At 41.3% G+C, this 16,714-nt stretch overlaps 1 protein-coding gene across 1 annotated transcript in view; it reads left to right on the forward strand.

The window, feature by feature from the left end:
- HPS3 (HPS3 biogenesis of lysosomal organelles complex 2 subunit 1) overlaps positions 1-16,244 on the forward strand; it is an 807,901-nt gene extending 791,657 nt beyond the window's left edge. The window contains exon 17 of the mRNA XM_069618362.1: positions 15,527-16,244. Within this exon, the coding sequence (XP_069474463.1) occupies positions 15,527-15,654 (128 nt within the window). The 3' untranslated portion in view covers positions 15,655-16,244. The remainder of the gene's footprint in view (positions 1-15,526) is intronic.
- The last annotated feature ends 470 nt before the right edge of the window (positions 16,245-16,714 follow it).

The raw sequence follows: 16,714 nt of genomic DNA on the forward strand, positions 1-16,714 counted from the left end.
TTGAACGTCCATTTTCCCCACCGGCTACTCCGGTTATAGTGGCTGATAATTTCATCTATTCATTGATTTCTGATTTTCCTACACGTTACATGAATTTGTTGGCCATAACATTATACAATCTGCCAGATGGTACGCATACTTTAACCCTTTTGGATGCACTTAAAAATTAATTAGAAGAATGGCAGGCACGAGCACCGGGGGAAGCCATAATAATTGCAGGAGACTTTAATGCACTGTATCGCAATTGATGATAGTACTTTGAATGAGTATCCCAGTGAGCTTATTGACACTAACACTGTAAATTTCACAAGCCATCAGAAAAAACTGCTGACCAAGGGAAGAGTTTGGACTGAATTGTTGTCAAATTTTTGATCTGTTGCCTATGGTCCCGACGAGTTGTTAGTCACTGCTTACTTTTACGATGTGGAGAAGCGGCGATAATACTTCTTGCCTAGATACTATATTTGCTACCCACGCGATACATGTCCAGAAAAAGTCTTATTCAGATAACTTTAATGGACTAAGCGACCATGCAGTATTTATAGCCACATTACCATATAATCTCTCCCTCAAAGCACTCACCCTTTCAATCCTCGTAACCACCTCCACACTCGCACTCCAAGCCTACCCTTACGAAACCTCTTAAATCAACAAAACAAAAAAAACATATCCCCTTCACATACCATTACCATGCATGCAATTTACGGACCTCCAGGACCACTATGTTCATTCGACGAAGACACAATGACTCTTCTGAACACCAACATCAAACCTGGATTCCAAATCCTCATAAAATATATACAAGGAACTTACACCGCAAGACAGTTCACTCACTCCCACAAAGAACTCACCCTTTCAATCCTCGTAACCACCTCCACACTTGCACTCCAAGCATACCCTTACCAAACCCCTTAAATCAACAAAACAAAAAAACATATCCCCTTTACATACCATTACCATGCATCTAAAATAACAAACTAGGTAAAAAATGTATACAAGGGACTTACACCGCAAGACAGTTCACTCACTCCCTCAAAGCACTCACCCTTTCAATCCTCGTAACCACCTCCACACTCGCACTCCAAGCCTACCCTTACCAAATCCCTTAAATCAACAAAACAAAAAAAACATATCCCCTTCACGTACCATTACCATGCATGCAATTTAAAGACCTCCAGGACCACTAGGTTAATTTGACGAAGACAAAATGACTCTTCTGAACACCAACACCAAACCTGGATCCCAAATCCTCTTACTTGGTTACTTCAATTTGGGCCTTAATGACCCTAAAGACCCCAACGCCGCTACCCTGGCAAACACCATTGCTGAAGCCAGCCTTACTATTAGGAACACTGAACCCACTCACTCTAAAGGTCGCATCTTGGACTGGTTCACAGATATCAACTGCACCACATGTATCACTTCCACTGAACCGTGTATCTGGACAGACCACTCCTTGATTTCTTTCACTAACCAAGATAGCCCCCAAACAAATGCACCTAAGCCTTTGGCACTGCCAGCCCTCATCAGATGCAAAAAGATCATAACTGTCGCTAACCTCCTACCTCTGATTCAACCCATCACCAACCATACCCACCTCCCTATTGATCCTACGGAATTGGTTGACCTGTACAATAACACTATCGACACTGCCATAGACACTATAGCTCCACTAAAACTGAGCAAAGAAAAACCCATTGCTCATCTTAATACCTGGTTCACCCCTAGTCTAAAAGACAGGCAGAATCTACTTGGAAAAAGAACCTGTCGTTGCAGAACAAAAATACTCTCACCTCCCTCGCAGGCAGATACAAAAAAGAAATCCTACAAATGAAAAAAGAAACCTTCAACGAAAGAATCAAAAAGGCTAGCTCAAGTACCAGAGGAATCTTTTCTATACTTGGAGAATGAGACTCCCCAAATGCCCCCAACGACTCATGTACCAAAAACAATATTTGGTGCACCAACATACAAAATGCCCTATGCTTCAAGATACAATACTAGCAATACTAGCCAAAAAAAACAAGGCTTCATAAGATTGCTCTCTCAACCCAAGAAGCCATTTTACAAGAACAGGCTAAAAACCAAACTAAAGCATCCATTCAATTTAAATTCAGGTCAATCTCAAATAGTGAGGCTGAAACTATCATCAGATCACTCAAGCCCTCCCGGTGTCTTGGTGATAAATGCCGAGCACCCGTTATTAAGGAAGCTGCAAATGACTTAGCTCATTTCGTCACCACATTCATCAACTCCTCATTCAAATCTTCTTCTGTGCCCACCAATCTCAAAGGTGCCTGGGTACTACCCCACCTAAAAAAAAACAATCTGGACCCCAACGTCCCAACCAACAATAGGCCAATTGCAGCAGTTCCATTTCTCCTCAAAATTCTCGATAGAGCTGCCTATCTCCAGATTCAATCCTATCTAGAGATCAATAACTTATTAGGCACCCGACAATCTGGTTTCCGTCCAAGACATGGAACCGAGACAGCACTCCTCGATCTTAAAAACCAATTGGTTGATAGGAAAGACATGGGGGAAATTTCCATTCTCCTACTCTTAGACCTTTCCGCTGCATTTGATCTGGTTGACCTTAAAGTTCTATGCAACCACCTAAAATCTGCTGCCAATTTTTACAAAGAGGCGTCTTCATTGATAAACTCCTTTCTAGACAATAGAATTATGAGTCTTCTGACCCACCTCATCTGCAGATCCAGTTCCCATCACTTGCGGTCCTGCGTCTCCACTACCTTGTACAACATCTTTACAAAGCCTCTCTTCGACATACTTGACAATCTGGGTGCCTCATACACTAATTATGCTGACAACACCCAGATCCCCATCCCTATTCAGGGAGACTACGACAAAGATGTAGGGCATATCAATAAAATCTACCAAATCATACAAACCTGGATGGCCACCCATGGTCTATGTCTTAATGACGAAAAGACCAAACTACTAATCATAGGGTCTCCCAACAGACTGCGCAAACTCCCGAACCAATACAACTCCATCGCTATTGACGGCATCCAGTCGCTAAGGAAGTAAAAACCTTAGGTTTCTACTTAGACTCTGCACTCAACCTCAATAAACAATTAAATGCCACAGCCTCGGCAACTAGCTACACGTGCAAATTGATGTACGCATGCAAACTATTTCTGACCGCTGATAGCTGCATTACAATTGCACAAGCACTAATCCTATCCAAATTAGATCACTGCAACACACTCTATTTAGGCACCAGTAATCACAACATTAACAAACGCCAAACCCAATAATGCCCTAAGAACCGCCCTAGGCATCCCTAAAATCCACCATATCTCCAACGCAAGACGCTCCACCAACTGGCTAGACATCAAAGACAGAATCAAGCTTAAAACACTTAACCTGACTTGCAACTGCCTCAACAACAAGGCACCCACCTACCTGATGGAGAGATTCAACAAACACACCTCAGAACGACCTATCAGAAAGGCATAGGCTAATAGTATCAGAATCCCCAACTTTAAACTTTAAAAAACTGGAGGATCCAGTTTCCCAGTTCTGGCAGCACATCGCTGGAACTCATTACCAGACACCTTAAGAGCATTACCCTCTCTCTCCTCCTTCAAGACTAACGTCAAATCATGGCTACACACCAATGACCACTAATATCATCCTCACGATTTGTAAATATTGTATCTATTGTATGTATTGCCTTATACCTGCTTACTCATATTGTGAAGTTTCCCTGTACCTTGTATTACACTGTATTTTGTATCTCCTTCAGATGTAACTGTAACCTAATATGTACCTGTAAGCTAAATCTTTGCAAGCGCCTAGTTGCCTGAGGGCCCGGTGCGCTCTATAAATAAATAAAACATACAATACAACACAATACAAAAAGTGGCATTGGGAGGCAGATGCGCAGGCCACTAGTAAGATTTAGGGGAACCTGATCTGGTGGTCGACGGCAAATGTAGATAGAGTGAATATGTTATTAATCAGGCATCTGTCAGCATGTGGAGAAAGGTTTGAAGGGAAAGAATGTAATAGAAATATACTAGTACAAAATATTACCTCCTCACTTACAAATGGTTGACATAATAACAATTTGGTGGAAAAGTACGCTGCTGTCTTTGACATTGAAATACAAAAAACATCGAAACAGTATCGCAGAGACATCCACAGTACCAAATGTTCAATGTCTTTAACCAAAGTACGGAGAAAGAACAAACTTAATAGACTTAGAACAAATTATAAGCAGTGGTAAAGGGCGCACAAATTATTATTATTATTATTAAGGTATCCAAAGAAGTAAAAACCCTTGGCTTTTACCTTGACTCCACCATGTCCCTTGTGAAACAAGTTAAATCTCTAGCCTCTACAACCGCTTACACATGTAAGCTCATCAGAGCTGGTAAGCCTTTTCTCTCAAATGAAAGTTGTATTATCCTGGCTAGAGCATTCATACTTTCCAGATTAGATTACTGCAACACCCTCTATAGTGGTGCCAATAAAGTAATCATTCAGAGTTTACAAACTCTACAAAACAATGCTTTAAGAGCTGCAATAGGCATGAACAAAAGACTTCACATCTCCTCAACTAGACTTCAATATAAGTGGCTTTCCACTCATAATAAAATACAGCTAAAAATTGCCTCCCTGGCTCATAAAGCCTTAAACAATGCCACACCCAGTTACCTAACAGACAAACTGACGAGAAGAACCTCTAGTAGGCCTACTAGAACTGGAAACACCAACTGTCTGGTGGTGCCAAGATTCAGGCTCACTACGATTGGTGGTAACAGCTTCCCTGTAACGACTGCTATACTCTGGAACTCACTCCTTGCCTCATGAGTTGCGAGTAGACCAACCTTACCTGCACTTTAGAAAACGACTTATCACCCATCTCAACCTGACTGTTGGATAGGGAGTTTCTCTCCTCTAGCTTATTTCACTTTGCAGAAATTCATCCAGCTATAAATCATCCTTGAATTTGTACCATAGCTGTATATAACTTGAACATTTTACACTCTTCCAAGTATTCTTCCTTGACTGCAATCATTGACATTATCCAACTTGTAAATTATTTTTGAATTTGTACTCAGTTATATACAATGTAACTGTTTATAATTAGAACATGTAACACTCTACCTTCTACCCATCCGCTGACAGTAAATAACCTTTACTTGCATATGTATGTGGTCACCGTATGATATATCTGTAACCTTGTAAGCCTTGCATATTCTTATTTGCTGCACTCTGTTACCTCAGGGTTTGGTGCGCATTAAAAATAAAATAAATAAACAAACAAACAAACAAAACAGATGGAAACTCAGCAAATTGCAAACTGATTTTTAGGCTGATAAAATCCCATGATGCCAAGAAGTTCTGGCATCTATACCGGACAAACCCCAAATGAGACCATATTTATTGGTGTGGATACATCGGCAAACTTTATTGGGATAAAACATTTGAGGTCTATGAACCTAGAGGGGCAAAGCAGGAGCGATTAGCCAGAAACATTATCTTTGATTAAGAGGACAAATAATTGATAAAAACTAAATTCAAGCTATGTAGAGCACTAGGGCCTGATGGGTAAATGGGTGATGGACCAAATAGAGTAATTAAGCAAAACCCTGGCATAAACTACTGCTCACCAATTTTACACTGCTGGCGTCGCTCGATGCTGATTCGCGGCCACAAAAGGGGACTGTTAACTGAGCCTAGTCATGTTAGACTCCTTGCAATGCTTGATTCCAGTAGCAATATTATTTCCACCATTTTATTCAAACAATTAAATGAATGGGTGGAGAATAAGAAGCTACTGAGCCTGCTTCAGGCAGGCTTCAGAAGAGGATGTAGTGCAACCCATAGCATATGGGCCTTAGAGTTGCTGGTGGCAGAGGCATCTCGGAAGACTAACAACTGCATTTATTTATGCTTTAGAGATTACTCAGTGTTCGATTGTGTCATCCGGGAGACACTGTGGAGAACATTGGAAAAATGGGGGATTGATCCCTCTCTGCTGTACTATATCTAAGCTTTGATCCCTCTCTGCTGTACTATATCTAAGCTCTTCATACTAACGCCAGTGTCTCGTTTAGAGTTGTATATACAAAATATATCAAAACTAATTTAGGATTAAAACAGGGCTTTGTCCTTGCCCCTGAACTCTATAATTTATACGTGTCAGATTTAAATACATACTTGAAAGGGAGTCGCAGTTTCCCACCGAAACTAGCTGGAAGGCCTGTGGAATGGTTGTCACATGTGGACGTCACGTTCCTTATAGACCGAACCCCGGTGGTATTGCAGAGATCGATTGATGGCCTCTATTCCTATGTGAAAGAAAATGGTCTTGGTGTCAACCATAGTATGACTAAGGTCATGACCCTGGGAGACAGTAAACACTGTAGTCTTCCTTTTAAATGGTACGTAGCAGGAGAATGTCTTGAGGGCGTAAACTCCTATACATATCTTGGGCGGCTTATTCAATCTTTTACGTCAATAACATTTTACAAAGACACATTATATACAAGTTATGGGCCGATGGCAAGTGATAAAATACAACATTAATAGGAAATGTGGCGGCCCTGTTGAAGGCCTTCTGGAAGTATATAGAAAGAGCATTATTCCCTGTGACATATACAGCTTAGAAACATTGCCAGAAAGCATATTGGCTGGCTCAGGGGCCTTGAAGGAAAACTACTCTGCTCCATATCAGGCTTGCCGAAGTCTGTCCCGGTAGAGGCGTTATGCCTAGAACTTTGGCAGACCTCCCTCAACATGCTCTGGAAAATGGCACGCTGTAAGCTTCATATTAAATTGTTGCATAGAGAATAAAACTGGGTAACATTAGTGGTTTTAATGGCGAAACATGTGAATAACATGAAGAACAATCTGGCATTCAGAGAGTTGGCCGATACGGTCTCCCAGCATTTAAAAGAGCTTGAACTTGACATACCTAGAAAAAATTAATTTGGTATATTTGCCAAAATGTACAAAACTAAATCATTAAATTGGGACAGAGTGCAAAACATAGCAGCACTCTCAAACAAGAAAAGGTACACTGAATATACTATGCAGGGATATGAACATGTAGTACCGAGAAACTATCTAACCAAGCTGCGTTTTCCCAGGCTGTGTCACTTTGTTACATATCTCTGCCTAAATATACTACTTTGGATACAAATATATGGGAGCATGGAGTGGCATTAAACATGAACAGCGTCTTTGCTGCATCTGCAATCAATTTATTGAAACATCGAGACATATTTTGACTGGTTGCCCTGAACTAAGAAGTCTTTATCTGAAGGGATATGCTGATTTAGGCAGCACAGAGTCTAGCATACAATTTGACCAATTTTGGTCCTCCCATTTTTTCAGCTGACTCGCTTGTAATTACAGCTGCAGCACACCACATTTGGTTATTGGCCCTTCAAAAAATGAAGTCATCAAGGGGAAACAGATGAGAATTTTAAAGTGCTTTGACATGTTCTAAGTGTGTTTCTTTGCAGAACATATGTTCATTTATTGTGAATTTTCTTAAACTTAAATTGAATTTTATTGAGTTTTTCTACATGTTATTTTATTGTGGATTTGTTTTTATTACTGATCATATGTTATCACATGTATATGCTCTTTTAAACATTGTGCAAAATGCTATATTGCTGTATGCACACAAAATAAAAAAGCAAAAATGCCAGCACAAGAGCATGACTCTAATACTGATTGCACCAGTGTGGGCACTTATGTCATGCTCAGTGGTCACAGTAAATAATGAAGCTTTAATAGTTTGTTTGGATCTGTGCCACCCTACTGTGACCCAAAACTGCTGCACATCTGCAGTCCATGATATGATATGGCATTTATAACGTGCCTATACACAAGTGTTTCAAGGCGCGACGAGCCAAGGGAGGGGGAACAGAGGGAAGACCGACAACTATCTTACTAGGACAATTGACATTGAGATTGCAGAAGTGCAGGGGAGGAGGGGAAGGGGAAAGGTGTGGGAGAAAGGGGGAGGGGCAGTGCAGTACATAGGATAAACAGTAAAATAAATAGGGCAATAAATTAAAAGTGCAGCCAGCTGGTGGCAGTGCAAGGGTAAGTGCAGACATCAGGTGTCACGAGATGGTAGGGGGTTGTAGGTATACAGAACAGTCCCCGAGTGCAGGGGTTTCCAGGGGGGGGGGGATTGCAGGTGTGCAACTGGCGGGGATGGGACCTGGGCCCGCAATCGGAGGGTAGCCAGGTAACCAGTGCACTTTCAGCCAGGAGATCAGCAGGAGAGAAAGCAGAAGCAAGAGGAAGGTCTGAGGTGCTTCCGGAACCAGAGTTGGTTCTCCTAAAGTTTCAGAGAAGCAGGGAGGCTGTTACAGAGGGAGGCCCCAGCCGAAGAAAGAGATCTACCACCAACTCGTTGCTTGGAGAAGCGACTGACCGTGAGGGAGTTGGAGGCAGATGAGCGAACAGCTCGAGAAGGAAGATATTTAGCAAGCGAGAGTTGAAGGTATTGAGGCCCAGGCCCCAGAAGGCCCTGTGGACAATGCAGAGGGTTTTGAACTTAATCCTTGCCGCCACTGGGAGCCAGTGCAGAGATTTCAGTCGTGGAGAGATACGATCCCTGGGCTTGAGGCCAAGGACAAGTCTCCTGTCCTGTTTTGGATGAGTTGCAGAGGTACGAGAGTAGAGGCAGGCAGATTTAGAAAGAGGCTGTTGCAGTAGTCCAGCCTAGAGAGAACCAGAGCTCTGGAGACAGTGAGCTTCTGAGGGAAGGAGAGGAAAGGAAGAATATCTCTGAGGAGGTGCAGCTGGTAGTATGACTTGTTAGAGACGTCAGAGATGTGAGGAGAGAAGCAGAGTTTGGAGTCTAAGATGACCCCGAGGTTTTTAGCCTCACAGGTGGGAGCAGGAAGATGGCGAAGAGAGGCCGGCCAGAGAGTGACAGGAAAGGTGGGAGCAGGTGTGCCGATGTCTCAGGGTATGCCGATGGAAGCTACATTCTTACCTCTGTTTGAATTAATTGCCAGAAACTGAGAACAAATGCTTGTAATTTTGTTTCTAGACATTGCCTAGCTGCTAGTTTAATTGTTTACTCACGATTGATGTTTTTAATATCTCCTGAAATTAAATCATTTTAGCTTCATAATACTAGTTTGCACCTGTTTAATACATTTTTAAACTGTTTTCTGACTTGCTTTGCGCTGCAAAAGCATGCTAATTTACCCGCGAACGGCGTGTGGCTTTGTGACTTCAGTTCCCATTAGCCTTGTAGTCAGCGCACCCTCTACTGACACACTGACCACGCGACGCAGGCCATAGCTGGCTCACGTCGGCGCAAAGCCTGTTTGGCCTGTTCGGCCGGGTCGCGGTGGACGGAGTGGCATGCTGCTTAATCTCTCTGTCATATTTATTCATCTTCTTCCGCTATAGGTAAGCACCTTTCACCTTAATTAGGTATTTCTCGAATTCCTGGCTTCTGTCCCTCGTTTTCAAATTTGAGAACTATTGTAAGCCTTGTTTACTTAAGGGATATGCTTTTGGGGTTGAATACCAACATGGGGTCTTTCTCATTACATGCACTTTCTAAAATTCGAATGATGGGAATTGAAAAGCCTAAATTGGAAAGTAAATGCACCATTTCATCCCTAAATGATCAGTTGTCAATATCAGCAGGGCTGTTAAATACTAGATCAGCTGTTGCTCTTGCAACAGAAATGTGTCTCTTAATTGAGTCTTATAGACTGGATGTGTTGTTTTTCACCGAGACATGGTTTACAGATACTTCCCATTCAATTTTTCATAACTTGATACCAGAAGGTTATGCCATTCAATATATCAATAGGACAAGTAAAGCTGTTGGAGGGATTGCAGTTGTCTATCGCTCACATCTAATATTTGATTATCTTAAAACCTTACACTGGGATAATGTCTCTGAGATTGGATCTATGTCCTTTTCCTTATCCCCAAATGTCTCAGTTCTTATTATTTTGGTCTACAGGCCCCCTGGGTCAGCAGTATTATTTCTGGAGGGCCTAGACGATTTCCTTATTTCAATAGGTAGCAAATATAAGGAACTGTTGTGCATTGGCAATTTTAATATCTGGCTAGAGGACATCACAAAATCGGAATCAAAGCAACTACATGAAATTCTAGCTCAGCACGAGGTTGTAACACTAACCCACACCTCATCTCATATAATGGGTCACTGCCTTGATTTAGCACTGGCAAGAGGAAAAGGGATCAGTTTGGGTGATATGTTCCCCATCCATTGGACCGACCACTATCTTAGGGTATTTTGTATTAACGCAGAACAACATGATGACTCTTCTCGAGCCTTTGCTGGTACTAAATGTATGCGAAAGAAAAAAGATTTGGATAATATACACAGGATAGATCTGAGCACAGCATTGGGTAAGTGTACTCTGCTAAATGACTGTGATCTATTTCAAGAAGGTACTCAAATCATGAGTAACATCTGTACTAAATATGCTCCCCTAAAAAATATTGCTACCAAAGGCCTTCAAAAATATGGTTTACTAGAGATTTTTTTGAATTGAAAAAAGAACATGAACATTATGAACATCAATGGTTTTGCACTAAGTCTATTGAACACACGTTGGCAAGTAAAGCCCTGACTAATTACAAAAAAGCGGTGTTCACTGCTAAATCAAAGTTTCTATGAAATAAAATCACAACAGCATTGAATAGTCCCAAAGAGCTATTCAAAACAATTGCTGATTTTGTCAACCCTAATAAATATGCACCAGTGAAAGCTTCTTCTGTGTTGCATGCTACTGGCCTAAATAACTTTTTTAGAGATAAAATTGTGAATATTCAAGACAACATCAGGCTGAATAGAAATTCAGACTTAGCCCCCCAACTAGAGGCCTTGAGCCTGGCTAATGAAAAACCTAATGATTCGAATATGACATCGATTGATAGAGCTCAGTTTAGTTTTAAGCAAGTCTCTGAGGAAGATATTACTGTTCTTCTGTCTGAGCTGAAACCTACCAATGATTCTTTTTTCCAATCCCTGCCCTAGTCACTAAACGGCTTTCACTGGAACTCAATCCTTTTGTGACTAAGTTTGTCAATTTGTCACTTACCCAGGGGTTCATTCCTGATGCCCTGAAACTTTCAGTTGTTTCACCGCTTTTGAAAAAAGTCAGTCTGGACCCTTAGGACTACAATAATTATCGGCCAATCGCTGGGCTTCCTTGGCCGGGCAAAATCTTGGATAAAGTTGTTACTAAACAACTGCAGGACCATGTTGAGGACCATTGCCTCCTTCACCCTCTACAATCCAGCGTTCATGCCTTATATGGGACAGAGACAGCATTGATGGCGGTTTGGGATGAGATGTTGCAGGTTGGGGATGGAGGTAAACTCTCCCTGCTTGTAATGCTCGACCTGTCTGCCGCATTTGACACGGTGGACCATGGCATTTTGCTGGATCGTATGCAAAATCTTGTGAAGGTGGACCCCTGTGCGTTACAGTGGTTCACATCTTTCCTTACTGGCCAGCAACAACGTGTCCAGGTTGGTGGCTTTCTTTGACATTCTTCTCTAGTGCTGTGGTGTACCACAGGGATCGGCACTCTCTCCACTTCTTTTTAATATTTATCTTTGTGCCCTTATGAATATCCTTGAGAAATATCTCAGATTTCATTCGTATGCTGACAACGCCCAGCTTTATATCAGGCTCGATGATGTGGAGGAAGCCCTTGCCCTGGTTAGCAAGTGTTTGGAAGAAATTGGTACCTGGATGGAAAAGAATTGGCTACAGCTCAACCCAAAAAAAGGTGGTGATTCTGTTTGGTCCTAAGCATCTCCTTATAGGAAATAAATGTCCTCCCCCACTCCAGTTTTTGGGTACCAGCCTTAAGTATTCTTCTAAAGTAAAGAATCTTGGCTGTATTTGGCAGAGTGACTTGGGTTGTAATGCCCAGGTCTCAGCCAAAGTCCAATCAGTTTTCTACAACACCCTACTTTTGCATCAAGCACTACCCTATGTACCCACTACTGATCGGACTGTGGTGGTTGGGGCCTTAGTCTGTTCCAATTTAGACTATTGCAACAGACTTTTGGCTAGAGTTCCAGCCAATCAGATCCATCACCTCCAAAAGGCTCAAAATGCGGGTGTAAGACTGGTCTTTGGGGTAACCAAAAACACCCATACATCTGGTCTCCGCCGATCACTGCATTGGTTGGCGGTGGTCGATCAGATCAAATTCAAAATGGCGTGCTTGGTTTACAAATGTCTGAATGGGCTGGCACCAGCCTACTTGATTAATAAATTGAAGCGATACCAACCAACTAGAGCCCTCAGATCTAAACACTAATTTTGTCTTGTTATTCCGGGGACAAACTACTGATCAAGAGGTGATTGATGTTTTTCAGTGGCTGGACCCCGACTATGGACAGTCTTCACTTCCCTGCTGAAATTCAGAGCAGGCGTAAAGATTTACCTTTTTAAGTAAGTCTGATGATTGTCTAGCTTTGTTTCAAGTTCTGTGTTATCTGTCCTCAGTATGATTGTTTCTGTGCCACGAAATTTACCATCTGCGCCAGGATACGATTAAGTTCGTTGTGTGCATGCTACAAATACTTCAAAATTCTATAAGAATCTCGGTCTTACTGGCATTAAGGCAGAGATCATTGGCGGCGCACCACTCCTGGATAGCAGACAGACAATGAGAGAAGGAGAAGAGGTGGCAGAAGGGAGCCTGAAAATGAGTTCAGTGTCATCCGCATCGCTCTTGAAATAGAATCTTGTTCGATCTCTGCCCTGGCATGCTGCAGTCTCAGAAATATGCACTTTGTGATCTGCCCACCCTTCTGACACTTGACTGTCCTTTCAACAGTGTCTCACTATTCACCCATCTCTTCTTTCACCCCACCCCACTCTTTTCTTTACATGGAAGTCAGCCCTGTGATCTATTTATTTTTCCTTTGTGGCTTAATTCTCATTTATTGGGTGATTGGGGGTGGGCACCGCTGGTGATTTATAGTTGATTAAATCTAAAGTTATTTGTATTGTAGCGCACCTTGAGACTTTCGATCAAGGTTAACAATAAATGAGAAAAGAAAGAGCGAGAAATTAATCTGATTCCAGGTGTGCTCACTTTAAGCTCTCCTCTGGAGTTGCTATTTGATTGTTTGATATGACTTGTTTTCAAAGTAATGGTCTAAATCAACAGACAAAAAGATTATTATGATTTAGCTAAATTCCAAAATTTAATTCAGAGGCTTGAAGTGCGCCCAACAATTCAGTGCCATTGTGCTTGATTGCCAATGCATTTTGGAATATGTCCGTCTTCAGGGTTTAGGGCACTGTACGAGGTTAATCTAGGGATACAATAGCATTTACCCAATACGTGTCAACATTACATTGAACGCACCATAGTGATGAAAATCAGTAAAAAAAAACACTCAAAAGAAAAATTAGTAACAACAAAACAAAAGGAATCGCACATACCATTCCTCAATAAGTTGCAGTGGTGTAGAACCAGGAGAAATCGGAAACAAAATCAGACAACAGATTGTTTAAACCCTGTGGTTCTGCCCTTAATATGATAATTAGTCTATCAATAATGGTAGCATGCTGTAAAACACATCAGTACCTGAGAGAGTTGCCATGTGGTGTGAAGTTGGCGTATGGATCTCAGAGCAGCATAAATCTAAAATAACCAAAGGCTGTAATACTTTCAGTCATTACTCTTGTGGACGTACATGGTGTTTCATGATCTAGAGATAGGATTCTGCCTACCTTTTCATGCAAAATCTGCTGTTCGTGCAGTATCACTGTATAAAATAGAGATCGGAAATTCTCTGTCACACACTGTGGTTAGATGCTGTTAAACCTTGTGCTATAGTTCTAATCTTCTATCTATATGGGCTTACCTACTGTCAAGCTTTACAAATGCTGTTTCACGCCACTCCGAGAAGCCAGCATTTCTCTAAGAGAGCCCTGATATCTGTGATTCAGATGTCTGTCTGCATGCTGACGTGTCGTGTTTCGCTTGGTGTGCGACCTAGTTAGCATACCAGGTCTGATCGATTGTAAATAATAAACAGGAAAAAGAAAAAGAAAAAATAACTTAAAACACATCTATTTAGTGTACCAACTGAATTCATTTATGCGCGAAAATAAAAAGTTACTGGAGCCTTGATGTGATGCTACGGGGCGTTGCTAGGTGACACAGCACACGCTTCTGCCAGAGTGTTGACGTTTTTCGGGATACGCTTGGTGAGCGTCCTTAGTTACCATGCTAAATTATGTTGAATGTGGAATCAGAATACACTACAAACACATCTGTTTAGTGTACTGCAATAGTTGCGCAAGTGAACATGAAACCTTGCTAGGTTCCGGCGAAGTTGAGCGAAGCAGCACCATCCGTGGTGGCGCTGCCTCGCCTTACGTCCTGCAGGTTCCTGGAACCAGGGCCTGCGGGATGCCGGATGCTGTCTTTCTTTTAGCAGTGAATGTAAAACACTATCATATCTCTGTGTCTAGCAGTCATGTTATGTATGTTGTTAACTAGTAAAGCCATTGCAAAAGTTACTAGTATATGTATATCCAATCATGTACCTTGTTTAGAAAACCATGTCATAAGTCACTAATATACATGTATATAGTAACTTCACTTGGCCACATGGTTATCCCAACATTATAGTAATCACAGTTCAGGGACCTCAGTACTGTGTCCATCGCTTGATGTTAAGTCATATGACCCTGTCGATACCGATGAGACACACTCATCAGCGATACGTATCGGTCAGTACAAGTAAAATTCATTCATTGTTCATATGATATGCCACAATGGACCATCATAGGCAATTAACATAGTTACCTCATCACTCAACATCTCTGTAGATGGGGATCTTGTTAATATTCGCATGATCTAATCTGAACCTCATAAGAAGACTATATGGGAACGGGCATGAAACATAACATAACACTCCATAACATAACAGCAATCCCTGTGTTCATAGGTAGCAAATGTAATTTATTTCTTCATTGATCCCCCCTGGTGTCAGGGAGTCCAGTCGATCTATCCAATATGTTTCTTGTTGATCCAAACGTCTGCTTAGGTTTTCATGTGCATTGGTTCACCTCCTCTACTACTCAAATTTGTATCTGGCTGATGTGTTTTTGTTACTCCAATGTCTTGCAACAGCCGAGTTCATGTTGGTGCAAATGCACAATCTATGTTCATTCCAACGAAGCTTGCCTTGTCGCTTAGACTGACCTACATAGTAGATCCCACACAGACACTTTATAGCATAAATTATGTTCAGCGTGTCATATGTTGCGTAGCTGTTGATTTATTCGCATTGGGCACAGGGAGGCCTTTTCCCACCCCTTTCTTAGTTAATAAAAGTCATTTTCCCAAATTATGCCACCTTTGTGTCTGAGCCTTACTTCTACACCCTTACACTGCCTAGAAACTTTTCTTTGTAATGTATGGCTTGGATAAAATACCACTGTAACTATACATTTTGTTTAACTGTTGCTTTTATTTACTTACAGAAACCTTAACAGTGGTTGCCATGGAACTGGATCTCAGAGACTTCCTCAGTGTCTGCCCGGATGATGGAAATGTTGCTTTCTTTCTTCCATATGCTCTCCAACACAGCACAAAGAAATTCATTGCCTGAAATAATAATACTAAGTGTGATATAGTAATCAGGACAGTGCATCATCCGAGTAAACAATAGGCCAAGCAGGATAGTCTGGATGGAAGTATAATGCTGAATTGTGCTGTGGAATTTGGCTAATTACAGACAACATACCTGTATTTGAAAAATCGCAAGGACCACTACTGTGTGCACACCCACAGTCTAGGCAGCACCAAGTAATCAGTAGGTTTAACCGGAACATATGCATGGTATGCTGGCATACCAAGTATAGACTAGGTAATGTTTTTTTCAACTACATTAATCTGTGCCTCTTGAATTTAATGGCATATACTTTGTAATGTAGACCAGTCAGCATGGTTATTCATGTCAATTAAGCTGTAGCTACAGTTTAAAACATGTCGGAAGTATAATGCAAGTATGGATATGTTTCCCAAAGAAAGACATACATCTAATATCTGTAAATATTTAAGTGTATATAGAATTTCATAGATATTTCATGGTTCAATAAAATGCCCTAACGTGTATGCTCTGGTATGTGATATAGACCATTTTCTATGGTGTTTACACATCATTTCTTTCAAACCAGAATCATTAAATGGGTAACTTTCGGTACCGTTGTAATCTGTTTAGCAATGCAAGCGCTGTCCTTGTACATCTCTAATCAGCCTGCAGAGTTTGTATCCCGGGAGGCTTTTGGTCCTTCGTGGCTGGAGCGGGCACATAGCAGCTTGTCTCTGGTTCGAACAGCCAGTCATTTTTCTCTGTGGCCAAGGGTAGAAAAGTTATGGGTTTGTTAAACCAATGTGGTGCTGATTCTGTGAATGGCACTGAAAAACCTTTGACATATTACATGAAAGAAATGAAGATGTGACCATCTAATTGGAAATCATAACTGTAAAAATACATCTTGTATTTATGCATTTCAGAATTGGACTTTCCTTTTCCTTAGTGTTACAAATATTGTTTGGGGTATACCCTATGGGCGGCTATTTAAGAGCAACAAGAAACGGTAGCCTTAACTCTGATTTTATAGATGTGTGTGTATCCATATATATAAGAATATATATTTTAAACCTTT

The sequence above is a fragment of the Ambystoma mexicanum genome, chromosome 10 (genome assembly GCF_040938575.1).
Source record: "Ambystoma mexicanum isolate Mex_15411 chromosome 10, UKY_AmexF1_1, whole genome shotgun sequence".
NCBI classification, from domain to species: Eukaryota; Metazoa; Chordata; class Amphibia; order Caudata; family Ambystomatidae; genus Ambystoma; species Ambystoma mexicanum.